Source organism: Pipistrellus hanaki, assembly GCF_964339955.1.
Source record: "Pipistrellus hanaki genome assembly, chromosome: 8".
Taxonomy (NCBI): domain Eukaryota; kingdom Metazoa; phylum Chordata; class Mammalia; order Chiroptera; family Vespertilionidae; genus Pipistrellus; species Pipistrellus hanaki.
This window is the reverse complement of record NC_140510.1, coordinates 46,150,690-46,164,015: the sequence shown is the minus strand read 5'-3', so window position 1 is coordinate 46,164,015 and position 13,326 is coordinate 46,150,690. Positions and strand designations below refer to the sequence as shown.

The window sequence follows — 13,326 nt, the reverse complement described above, 5'->3', positions numbered from 1 at the left end:
CCATGCTTCAGAGATCTGCCTTCTTGGCTGAAGCAGCCTTCTTACGTGGTCCTGTTGGTATTCAGAGCTCCCCTATCTATGCTCTGATGATCTGGATAATTGAGCAGGGTCCCCTGGCCTATGTATGTAAATGCTTTTCAGTAAATAAAAAGTAAAACCTGGTTACTGACTAGAGTGGTCCCAATTCTACAAATCAGATCGTTAAGTACCACCAGGGAATATTTAAAATGAGTCTGCTGCATGCAGGGTACCTACCTGCATTACCACTGAAACTTATGATTCTCAAACTGTCTTCAATTTTTAACGTGAAAATTTACAAACATATTGACATAACACATAATTAGTTGTTGAGGAGAATATGATAAGAATTCACTATAAAAACATCATCAAAAGACAGATGGTAAAATAATGATAGAAAATTGTTTAAGATAATGAACAAGTCCTCAAAATGAAACATGGTTGGAGTTTCTAGGTATCTCGGACCATTTTCTTGCTCTGCTGCATTTGTCTGAGAGGTCGGTCTTAGGGAATACTGACCCTACAGGGGTGCCAGACAAATTTGTCATTGATAAAACTACAGTGGTTAAATATAAAACCTTAAGTCCACCAGTAGGATGGGATGGTGGCACCACCATCAGCATCCACAGTCAAAAGCACACGCTCAATATCTCAGAACCTCATTGAATAATAGTACTCTTCCAAATCCGCATGCCACTCTCTAGGAATAGCTTTCTTTTTCTTCAAAAATTACAGTAATGAAAAACTAAACAGTATTCTAAATATCTTTCAAAGATATAATTTGAAATTTAAAAATTTATCCCTTTCAACTGTTTTCTGAAATTACCTTTGTCTGCTACCACCACAAAAGCAATAATATATTGTGGGCACTGGCTCCCAATAAGGCCTTGTTACCAAAGAAAAAACGGTGGTGCCATATTTATTCAGCCTGTGTCCTCATAGCAGGCACTAGCCCAACCCTTGTTCTCTAAAAAAACCACTTAGTAAAGCATGGATGACCGATTTAAGTTCATAGTGGGTGGTCTCTCAGTTAATTCGAGGTCTTTGATCAAATGTTACTTCCGCAGAAAGGCCTGCCCACCTTCTCTAAAACCACTCCCGGACACTGTAGCACAGACCTGTCTGTCCCCTTACTCCATCACTCCGTATCCTCTTACCTCGGCCTCGTAGTATTTACTACCACCTAACTTTTCCTTGTTCGCCCCTTTATTCCTTGCCACCTGGAACAGTATCCAACACCCACTGGTTACTCAATACTGGTAAATAGTTTTTGGAACGACTAACTGAAATAACGTATGTCTTCACAACTAGTACTTAAATTCATGAGGCCAAGGTTCCTGACAAGTCTTTTCACCAGCCTATCCCCAGCAAGCACATCTGGCACATGCAAAACAGAGTGTAAAATCTCTGAAAGAAGGAACCGGTGGAAAGTAGAGGATTAAGATCATACCCTTTTCCCACAGCACATTTGGGCTGAGGAAGGAGGAAAAGAACATGAGACAGGGAGAGGGAAACAGGACAGGGGTGAAGTGACAAGGGACATTGAAAACAGGGCTTTCTTATATCCCAAAAGTTTGTTTAAAGAGTTGATTAAAAAAAACGTGTACAATTCAAGAACTCAACTTTTTCTGCAACGTGTCCAACAAGTAGCCCATCAATGATTAGAAGGATAAAATTGTCCAAGCCTGAATACTAGATAAGACATTTAAGCAGAATTGCAATTTCACATACAATATCAAGAATCAAATTATTAAGTTCCAAGTAATGTCTGCTTCCCATCAAAGGTCTTTATTTGTTTTCAACATCTCTAACAAGTGTTTCTAGGGCCTTTAAAAATTATTTCCCCATTTATTTAAATAAAAGAGAGGTTCTTGAACTTTTAACCAAATTGTATACTCCTATAGCACAAATCACCCTATTTTTTTTATCATATGCTTATATCTTACAATTTTATTCCATGAAAAGATTTTCAGAAAAATTATGTTACACACAGATAGGCATTTTAATGTTTCAGTGCAAGCAACACAAGTTGCTTGGTTTCCTTGGCAACAATCATAGAGGCCCCATTCTGTGACATAACCTGTGGACTCCTGGCCATCATTTGTCAGAGTGGCCCCATCATTACTCCTTGAGGATAAACTCTTGCCCCCACCTCCTCACAAAGAAGGGCCAATCCACCACTAAGACATATATCTTTCCTTGGCTATCAAGTGAGAGTGTAATTTCCCCCCAGTTCAGCTGGATCCAAAGTCATATGACTTTTTTTCTGCTTGTTTTTTATTGAGATATGTTTCACACACCATACAATTTATCATTTTAAAGCAAAAAAATTCAGTGTTTCTTTATATATTCACCAAGTTGTGCAACTATCACTATTACTAATTTCAGAACATTCTCATCACTCCTTAAAGAAATGCCATACCCATTAGTAGTCACTCATCATTTTATACTTTCCCCCATTTCTGGAAACTATTAACATACTTGCTAATTAAATTTGTAAGTAAAATCATATATGTGACCTTCTGTGTCAGACTTCTTTCACTTAGCATAATGTCTTCAGGCTCATCCATATTGTAGCATCTATCAGTACTTCATTCCTTTTTTTTTATTATTGATTATAGTATCACATAATTGTCCTCATCCCCCCATTCTCATCCCAAACCCCTCCCCACATATGCCCCCACTCCCCTGCTGTCCATGGCCACTGGTGAGGCCCATACGCATGCACACAAGTCCTTTGGTTGATCTCTTTCCCTTACCCCCACTCTCCCCTACCTTCCCTCTCAGGTTTGAGAGTCTGATCGCTGCTTTTCTTTCTCTGGGTCCGTTTCATTCCTTTTAATGGCTGAATAATATTTCATTGTATGAATATAGCACATTTGTTTGTTGATTCATCAGTTTATGGATATTTCAGTTGTTTTTACTTTCTGGCTATCATTTGAATAATGCTGCTGCTGTAAACGTTCATATACAAGTTTTTATGTGACTGTATGTTTTCATTTCTTTTAAATTTATATCAAGGAATGGAATTGCTGGGTCATTTAGTTACTCTATGTTTAACTTTTTGAGAAACTGCCAAACTGTTTTCTATATGAGACTGTATGTAGCATTTTATATTTCTTCCAGCAGTGTGAGAGGGTTCCAATTTTTCTACATAATCCCAACATTGTTATTTTCTGTTTTAAAACACTTGGTATTTTTTTACGATAGCCAACCTAGAGGATGTGAAGTGTTTCTCACGGTAGTTTTTATTTGCATTTTCCTAATGACTAACGATGTCGGGCATCTTTTCCTGTGCCCTTTGGCCATTTGTGTGTCTTTGGAGAAATGTTCAAATACTTAGAATAATTTTTAATTGTTTCTCTCTTGGCTTTTAATTGTTGAGTTGTAATGGTTCTTTATACATTCTTGATACTAAACTCGTATCAGCTATATAATTTGAAAATATTCTCTCTCATTCTGTAGGTTATCTTTTTACTTCTTGATAGTATCCTTTTCTGAAACAGAAACATTTTGGATTTTGATGAAGACAAATTTATTTATTTAATGTATTTTTGGTGGCTTGAGATTTAGACATCTAAGAAATCTTTGATTAATTCAAGGTCACTAAAATGTATTTCCTTCTAAGAATTTTACAGTTTTAGCTCTTACATTCAGGTCTTTGATCTATTTTTATTTACTTATCTTGATTGTTGAAAGTATTACAAAAAAATTTCCCCTTTTCCCTCCTATTGGCCCTCTCCACCTACTCCTGGCCCCATCCCAGGCCTTCACCACATTATTGTCTTTCCATGGGTTATGTATAAATACATATAAATTCTTTTGTTCGTCCATTCCTCCCCCCACCCCTTCCCTCTGAAATATGTCAGTCTGTTGCATGCTTCAGTATCTCCTGATCTATTTTGTTTGCCAGGTCATTTTAACCAACAACACAGAAAGAGCAACACTCTTGGTATCTATTGGGAAATATTACTTCAAAGTCCTTGTTGCCCAATTTTAATACTTTCCAATAGCTCAGATGTGGAAAACAATACTTATGGAGGATTTCTTGAAAGAGAACTAATCCACTGACTCCTAAAATATATCTTGGGATTAAATCAGACGATCAGAAAGTTGTCTATTACATTGGCCCCCTTGCTCCTTTAATGCCCCTTTGGCATTGAACTATCAAGATATATTGAGAGCCCTATGAAACCCATTGCTGAATTCACTGCTGAGATAATGTCCATCACATTGCACAGTATCTTCCATGAGGTTGAAGAACTTGGTTCCATCTCTCAGTACTCCTCAGGTGAACTCTGCTCTCCTCCCTCATCTGTGAATTACTGAAGGAAAAACTCATTCTTCACTGCCACCGTCTGGGATGCATGGAGATGGATTTAAATCTGACTAAGCAAAAACTAGCTGTCCTGAAGTTGGGAAGGTGGTCCAGAAGAATAAGCAGCTATGAAATCTTACAAATTCATAGGAAATTGGAACTGAAAGGGATCTGCCAGTCCCAGCCACCTCCTTAGAGGGGACAGAGGTCCATTGGAGAAAACCCAACTAGAATAAGGAGGCAGAATCTGCTTTGCTGTGTACTACCCTTCCTCTGACGAGTCCTTCAGAATCGGAGGCTGTGTTCTGCAGGGCTGAGGCAGCCTCTCTCAGGCCCTGGGCTCCAGAGGCACCATCTTCATGAACCTCCAGTTTGAGGGAGTCCAGCTCTGACTGAAACGCTCCTTTCCCAAAATCTCAGGGCAGATAGAGTCAGCACCACAGGATTTAACCTTGATTACTTATTAGTTTGCATTATCTTCTAATTGCTCCTTAAATATATGCTTCGTGCTCCCATGTATTTGTGGCTACAATGAGATGTTCCCCAAAAAGTTGCAGATAAGATAGTCGCCAAGCATTAAATTTTTAAAATCACAAAAAGAGATCACTTGATGTTATGTGCCTCATGATGGAAGTATACAACACTTCAATGAAGTACTGTTGCCCCAGAAATCATATCTAAATCTAATCAAGCTCTAAATCCAAATATCAACATACAGAAAATATGGGCCACAAAGGGACATATTAAGAGACACCATAAGGTAAAATTAAAATTCAGACTGTAAAAAAATACCTGTTTCTTTAACAAATTTATTACAAGAAGAAAAGGAGAGAGATGAAGGAGAACTTAGAGATTTTAAAAACTTAACTTATTTGAATCCTGATACAAACAAACTATAGAAAAGAAAAATTTATGATCTCTGGCTGTTGTGGCTTAGTTGGTTGGAGCGTCGTCCCATACACTGGAAGGTTTCTGGTTCAATTCCTGGTCTGGGCACATAATGCAGGTTGTAGGTTCGATCCAGTGGACACATGCAGGGGGCAGCTGATTGCTGTCCCTCTCTCACATCTCTGTCTTACACACTCTCTCTGAAATCATTTAAAATTTAAAAAAAGGGAAAGTTATGAGATAAATGGAGAAATTTGAACATTGACTGGATATTTGATTATATTAGGAAACTAATGTCAAAATTTTAATGTGTGAAAATGATATTGCTTTCTTTATAAAGAGTCCTTATCTTTTAGAGATATACTGCATTTGGAAATATTTAAAAATAAATGAAATAAGCCGAAACCGGTTTGGCTCAGCGGTAGAGCGTCGGTCTGCGGACTGAAAGGTCCCGGGTTCGATTCCGGTCAAGGGCATGTACATTGGTTGCGGGCACATCCCCGGTGGGGGGTGTGCAAGAGGCAGCTGGTCAATGTTTCTCTCTCATCGACATTTCTAGCTCTCTATCTCTCTCCCTTCCTCTCTGTAAAAAATCAATAAAATATATTTAAAAATAAATAAATAAATAAATGAAATAATACTATGGCTGTGATTAGCATCAAAATCATCCTGAGGGTAGTAGGGTGAATGGGATATAAATAAAACAAGATTGGCTGAGTTGATGATTATTGGAGGGGAAAGGGAAAAGTACGACAGAATTATCATACTGTTTTCTCTTATTTTTGTATATTTTGAAATTTTATGTAATAAAAGTTGGCTTGTTTTGTTTTTTAATCCTCACTTGAAGATATTTTTTTCCCATTGATTTTTAGAGAGAGTGGAAAGGAGAGGGAGAGGCAGAGACAAACACCGATGTGGGAGAGACACATTGATTGGTTGCCTCCAGCAAAGTTCCCAACCAGAGCTGGGAGCCTGCAACCAAGGTACATGCCCTTGACCAGAATCAAACCCAGACCCTTCAGTCCACAGACTCACACTCTATCTACTGCACCAAACCAGCTAGGGCTAAAAGTATCTATACTAATAAAAGGGTAATATGCAAATTGGAAGCCCTCACAGTAACAACCGAACAGCAGGCTGAGTGAGGTGACAAGGCTGGCAGGGGGTTAGTGAGGGACCTCCAAACAACTGAACAGCAGCCTGCAAGGGGCAACCAGGCCAGCAGGAGGGGCAGTGAGGGGCAACCAGGCTGGCAGAGGGGGCTGTGAGGGGCAACCAGGTCAGCAGGAGGGCCAGTGAGGGGCAACCAGGCTGGCAGAGGGGGGCAGTGAGGGGCAACAAGACTGGAAGGCAGAGGCAGTTCAGGGTGATCAGGTTGGCAGGGGGGCAGCCTGATCACCCCTAAACCAGGATAGGGCCTAAACCGACAGTCAGACATTCCCCGAGGGCTCCTGGATTGGAGAGGGTGCAGGCTGGGCTGAGGGGACAGCCCCCCTGCCGCACCCCCCCATGCACAAATTTTGTGAACCAGGCCTCTAGTTTTTAATAATAGATTAGACTAGAGCTGTGCAATGTCATTTTTTTTTTTAAAGTATTCATGTCTGCCAAGGAAACACAGAGGGAGCAGCAGAGGCAGAAGCTGATGGTGCCGCCCAAGCCTTTCCCAAGGCCAAGGGGACCAGTGAAAAGACCTGCCTACAGAGTCACTGATGCCTCCATCCCTGAGGGGAAGGATGCACTCGGCTCTCTCACCCTGATCCCATAAGCACCTTCTACAGTCAGGGCTCTGCACTGGAGCTGGAAATAAAATGATGAATAAAATACAGAGACTAACATCAAATGATGCAAAAAGAAAAGTAAGCCAGGATTGCAGTGGAGTCTGACATGTTATTACAATGTTTGGGGGAGGTGTGCTATGTGAGTACATGCCATGGCAATCTAATTGGAAGAGGTGGCAGCCAAGCCATCCAGAAGGATTCCCAGAACTATCTTCTGATTATAATTCAATTCCTGGGCTCTGTCGCTCTAGGAACAGAATGAGCTGGCCAAAAGTTGTAAGTGTCCTGGTCTGGCAGCTTTGCCTCTCATTGTAAATGCACACCACTGACTTCTCAGAATAATTGGGCTTCCCATACATCTTGCCTAGAGGAGAAATACTTTAGCCAAATAATGTGCATTCACTTCTCTGATGTTATTTTCAAATTCATGAACTGTCGTTTCTGTTTTTACAGTCTCTGAGAGTTCAGTGCCTGTGTTCTTTATCTGAATAATGAATTAATTCGTGACGCGCTGACAAATCAGGATTCAGAGACTGCATGACCAGCCCTGAACTCTGAGACTCCACCAGGGTAATGCCATCCCTCAGGACCTCCCTGGGTAGACACAGCCTTCCTTCTGCTCTGCGTGCTTCTTTGATCTTCTCTATTCCTCAAGGGTGGGACCGTGTCTGATGCTCCTTTGATATCCAAGTCATCCTCTCTCACCATGTCTGCAACTAAGCATTTTGTTTTTTCTTTAACACATTTGTCCCTTGATTTCTTTGACTTTCATTCAATCACATCAAAATAGCTAATCTATTTGGGGATTAAGTCAGATGCAACAACATAGGTTAGAGGCATTTTAAAGTGAAATTGGAATAAATTTTTAAATTCCTTAGCTGTTTTTGGAAAATGTCAACCTTTTTTAGGTTCCGTGCCATGTTAACTTCTTTTTCTGCTTAGGCCTGTGATCACTAGGGGTCGTCACATAAGCTAGTCACATGAGGACCTCCCTCCAATCTATGCTTCTACCTGAAGAACAAGGAGCCAAATATGGTGAGCTCCCCAGACAAAGACCATTTCTTTCATCTCCAGTGGTTTCTCTTTCAATCACTTAGGAAGATTCTTTCACCCATAACAGGGACTAACAAAATTTTTCTTCAAAGACCTACCTAAGTAAGCACTTTAAATTCTGTGGGCCAGTCTCCAGTGATTGCCGCCACCCAACCCTACCGCTGTAGCATGAAAGCAGCTGTAGGCAATATATAACCAAATGAGTGTGGCTGTGTTGGAATTTGAATTTCATATAAATTTCAGGGATCATGAAATCTTAATCTGACTTTATTTCCAACCATTCAAAAATGTAAAAAGCATTTTTAGCTCAGGAGTCACCATCTGATCTGACACACAGCATGTTGTCTGCCAACTCCTGCTTTACAGCCATGAGAAGATGATACTGGCCATGATTCACTGTACATATGTGAATATATATGGTCCCTTCATTATACTCCTGTATCAACCTTGAGAATGTTGACTTCCTGATGCTTCTTAAATTCACTGGTGACAAGTCTAAAATCTTACGATAAAAAATATTTTCACTAAAATTAAACAATAGTCAGCACAGGTTAAACAAAAAAAATACATTTTACATATTTTAAATCCCAAATAGTGGATACTATGCTATTCGTCTCTAGTTACTATCCCTGCTCAGAAAAATATGAGATCTTTTTTGCTTTAATATGAGATCTTTTTTGCTTTAACAGTCTCTGATGAGACGTTTTCCAATGTCATTTTATCCAAATATTCAACACCTTTCTCATTTTAAAATTAATATTTGTATACTCTCATCTCCTCAGCAGCATTGTAGTCCAAGAACTTCGATGCCTGACCTATAAGCAGCTTTGGGTGTTCTTTCTTCACTCCCTTCTCTGATGTGTGAGTTTATAGATTACTTTCCTGTCTATAATAACTTTGTAGGCATGCCTAACAAACATTTCTAAGGCTTTATTTTCCTTGTTTTATTAGTTTCACCTTTCATCGCATACTTCTCTACTCCAGCAGCCTTTGTACTGTGATCCCCTTTTTATTTCCAACCCCAGGGCCCTCTTTTTCTGGCCATCACCACCAGTAGCTGCTTGCATGGTGCATATATCTACACTGCATTTCCCAGCTGTGGAAAAGGTCCTAGCATCATATCCCGAGTAGTACAGAGGGATGCAATGTACTCTCCCTCTTTTATGTGTGTGTATGCCTGAAAATATACATAATCAAAAGTTTGAGAGAAATAGAGCATGTTTTCCTACACTCTAGGTCTAGACTAGGTCACAAGAGGAATTTGTGGTTGGAAAGAAATTAGTGTATTTATAGGCCACTTCTGAGTGGCTTTGTTCACATTCCCCCATCTACCTGGCATGCCCTCCCCACATTCTCTGCCTGATAAAATTCCCCTCAACCTACAAGGTCCAGGCAGCACCTGTGGGAAGTATCCTTAGCAGAGCTGCCAATACTCTCCTCTACATTCCCAAAGCACTTCATATATCTCTGTTAAAGCACTTCCATTGAATTGTGGTTGGTTGTTTATGTAGCTGTCCCACCCGGACCCATGCCCCTATACCCAACTGAATGAGTAACTTCCTTTTTTCTTTTCGTGCATCCCCAATGCCCAATGCGGTGCCTGGACTAGGGTGTCAGAAATATTGAGGGCAGTGTGGCACTAAGAAGTATTTCAGGGGCTTTTCAAGCCCACATCCATCAGCACCCTCAATCTTCCTTCTCCCCTAAAAAACACACAGACAATCTAGATAAAAATGCAACTTCAAAATAAGGAGCTCTGACCATGAGATTGCCAGTCCTAAACCCTTCTTCAAAGGAATTCCACCATCAACGCTGCAGAAAATTCAATGGCACCTAACAGTTTTCAAAGAACGTTCACCATTTTCCCCCCATTTGGTCCACTAATCCTTAGTAAGACTATCTAGTCCTATCCTCATTTCTTAGACACTTCAGTAAATCAAAGTGGAATGTCCAAGATCAGTGCTGGTGATAGCTCTGAGCCTGAAAACCTTAAAACATTGATCGGTCCACTCTCCCATCCTCCTCAAAGGCGAGGCCCAGTCCCTCTGGTAGACTTCTTCCCCATTACGGATGGCGGTATTAGATTGTGGCGCTATGTTCTAAAAATCCACTCCAAGCAAAATCACTTAGGCAGATACACATTATGAAAAGATAGAGTCAAATACGCCACTTGTGTTAGTATTGCTCTATGATTCTGCCATAAGTACTTATTGACTAAAGGGTTTCCACTGAATTACTGACTGTTCCAAACACTGGCCTGCCATGCATTCCTTCAAAGAGAAATATATAATCCATTATGTTGAAAATTCACTCATGAGGAAGTACTATTATTTATAGGTTCAGTGCAAGAGGCTTGATTTTTCTCTTCTTTTATAATTCATCTTTTTAAACTATTAAATTTAGATTACTTACCATATTGGCAGGCTCTTCCCTCAAACATGCTTTTAGTTCCTCTACATAATTCTGTATGATTTAACTACCACTTCGATTCTCTTACTATTTATTGTATGTAACTCTTCTAATATTAGTACATATCATTTTAGACATAAATAGGGCACTGCCTGCCAAAAAGAAAATCTTGCTGCTGTGTGGTAACTGAAAGCAAAAATTATTTTCAGACATATTAATTTATTCAAATGAGCCACAGTGAGCTGTTCTCAAATTAATTTTTTTTTTTCAACCAAGGCCTATAACCGTGAAGTATGCAGAGTATGTCACACTTCAGATTTTCATGTTTGAGCTGGTTACGAATCTGCTCATTGTAAAAAAGAAAAATCACAACATGGCAGAGCAGAAACATATTCCACGCAAATGCAAATAGAGATACCATGCAGACAGCCGCAAGACGTGAATCGCTGCCCTGCTGCAGCAAACTCGAGAATGCAGAGGCCGCTCCCGCCGCACGCTTTCTTGCTCGGGTTTTAAAAGTTCGGAGGCATCACCTCGCAATCAGGGTCATAAACTACCATCGCTCATAGACGTGTCATGGTCACTGCTAACCCCACAATGTGAACAATCGGGAAATTACGCTCTCGGAGCCTGGAAACAACCGCAGTCCGCTGTGACCCGCAACAACTCCTTCCACAGAGCTGGAAGTCGCCGGGAGCTGCAGTGCTTTATTGTTTTAATTTGTTTAGACTTTAGAGTAAGAGTCTTCCCCCACGAGGAGCAAGTACTAAGATGAAAGCAGTCTCCGCCTGGCGTGACCTTCCCGGCACAGACAGACCTTGAGCAGAGAGAGGCACAGGCTCGAAGGCACCGGACAGCTCCACGGAGCCGCTCACACTTTGCTTCCCAGAACAAAAAAGCATGTTCCTCTGCACCTGCCTCTCCCCCTCCCCTGCTTAAAACTTAGATGACCCTTCCTCCCAGCGGTCTGAGCAGCTGGAAAAAGATAGGAATCTATTGGCCTGTCTGGTGATGCCCAGAGGAAATACCCTCCCACAGGAGAGGGGAACCTGGAGTCAGAGGGGAGGGGGCGAGGACAGGAGGAGGGAGGGATGGGGGGGCACCCTCCCCCGCCCCCTCCACCCTGCACTGCATTTTCTCCACCTCACGGGAAAATCTCCTGCGGGGTCTGCACCCCAGGCAGGGGTCTGTGCGCCCCAGGCAGGGGTCTGTGCGCCCCAGGCAGGGGTCTGTGCGCCCCAGGCAGGGGTCTGTGCGCCCCAGGCAGGGGTCTGTGTGCCCCAGGCAGGGGTCTGCGCCCCAGGCAGGGGTCTTGTGTCCCAGGCAGGGGTCTGTGTGTCCCAGGCAGGGGTCTTGTGTCCCAGGCAGGGGTCTGTGTGCCCCAGGCAGGGGTCTGTGTGTCCCAGGCAGGGGTCTGTGTGTCCCAGGCAGGGGTCTGTGTGCCCCAGGCAGGGGTCTGTGTGTCCCAGGCAGGGGTCTGTGTGTCCCAGGCAGGGGTCTGTGTGTCCCAGGCAGGGGTCTTGTGTCCCAGGCAGGGGTCTGTGTGTCCCAGGCAGGGGTCTTGTGTCCCAGGCAGGGGTCTGTGTGCCCCAGGCAGGAGTCTGTGCGCCCCAGGCAGGGGTCTGTGCGCCCCAGGCAGGGGTCTGTGCGCCCCAGGCAGGGGTCTGTGCGCCCCAGGCAGGGGTCTGTGTGCCCCAGGCAGGGGTCTGCGCCCCAGGCAGGGGTCTTGTGTCCCAGGCAGGGGTCTGTGTGCCCCAGGCAGGGGTCTGTGTGTCCCAGGCAGGGGTCTGTGTGTCCCAGGCAGGGGTCTTGTGTCCCAGGCAGGGGTCTGTGTGTCCCAGGCAGGGGTCTTGTGTCCCAGGCAGGGGTCTGTGTGCCCCAGGCAGGGGTCTGTGTGTCCCAGGCAGGGGTCTGTGTGTCCCAGGCAGGGGTCTGTGTGTCCCAGGCAGGGGTCTTGTGTCCCAGGCAGGGGTCTGTGTGTCCCAGGCAGGGGTCTTGTGTCCCAGGCAGGGGTCTGTGTGCCCCAGGCAGGGGTCTGTGCGCCCCAGGCAGGGGTCTGTGCGCCCCAGGCAGGGGTCTGTGTGTCCCAGGCAGGGGTCTGTGTGTCCCAGGCAGGGGTCTGTGTGTCCCAGGCAGGGGTCTTGTGTCCCAGGCAGGGGTCTGTGTGTCCCAGGCAGGGGTCTGTGTGCCCGAGCATCCCGGACGCGGCCCCTGGCCCTTCCCCCGCCCGGCCCCCCTCCCGCAGCGGCGCTGGGCCAGGTGCGGGCTGCGGCTCCGGGCGGGCGGCTGCCCCCGCGGGGAGCTCGGGCCGGGCAGCACCGCAGAGCCCGGCGGGCGGGGCCCTTCCGTCACCTCTTATCCAGGCAGGCGATCCACTCGGCGGAGGACGAGGCATGGGCAGCGTGCGCAGCGACCATGTTGGGCAGCGGCCGGTCCCCGGCTGCGGGCTCCGCGCTGGCTCTCCCTCCGCGCCCGGCCCGGCGCGCCTCCCTCCGGCGGGTGGCGGCTCCGGCCTGGAGCGGCGGGAGGGGAGGAGGGAGAGGAGGGAGGAGGGAGGGGGCCGAGGGGCGGGCCGCGGGGACAGGAGGGCCGGCGCCCGCCCTCCGCACCGCACTGCGGCGCCCGGGGGTGGGGAGCCCCGGGTCCCGGCGCCGCGGGGGGGCGCTCGCGGGGACCCCGGGGCGGAGCACCTGCGACAGGTGGGCCCGCTGCAGCGCAGGGACACCTGGGCCGCACCCCTCCCCTCCCCTCCGGGCCCCTGAAACGGGAAAGAGAGAACCCCACGAGCGTGTGTGCGGGGAGGGGGGGGAAGGCGGTCAGGGTCTATATATTTTTCATCCAGCAAATGCCACTAAAATGGCT

At 45.0% G+C, this 13,326-nt stretch overlaps 1 protein-coding gene across 2 annotated transcripts in view; it reads right to left on the bottom strand.

Moving 5' to 3' along the window:
• RAPGEF4 (Rap guanine nucleotide exchange factor 4) overlaps positions 1-13,082 on the bottom strand; it is a 244,770-nt gene extending 231,688 nt beyond the window's left edge. For both annotated transcript variants that reach the window (XM_084892292.1, XM_084892293.1), the window contains exon 1: positions 12,817-13,082. In XM_084892292.1, coding sequence (XP_084748418.1) covers positions 12,817-12,881 — 65 coding nt within the window. In that variant the 5' untranslated portion in view covers positions 12,882-13,082. The remainder of the gene's footprint in view (positions 1-12,816) is intronic.
• Between the last annotated feature and the right edge of the window lie 244 nt (positions 13,083-13,326).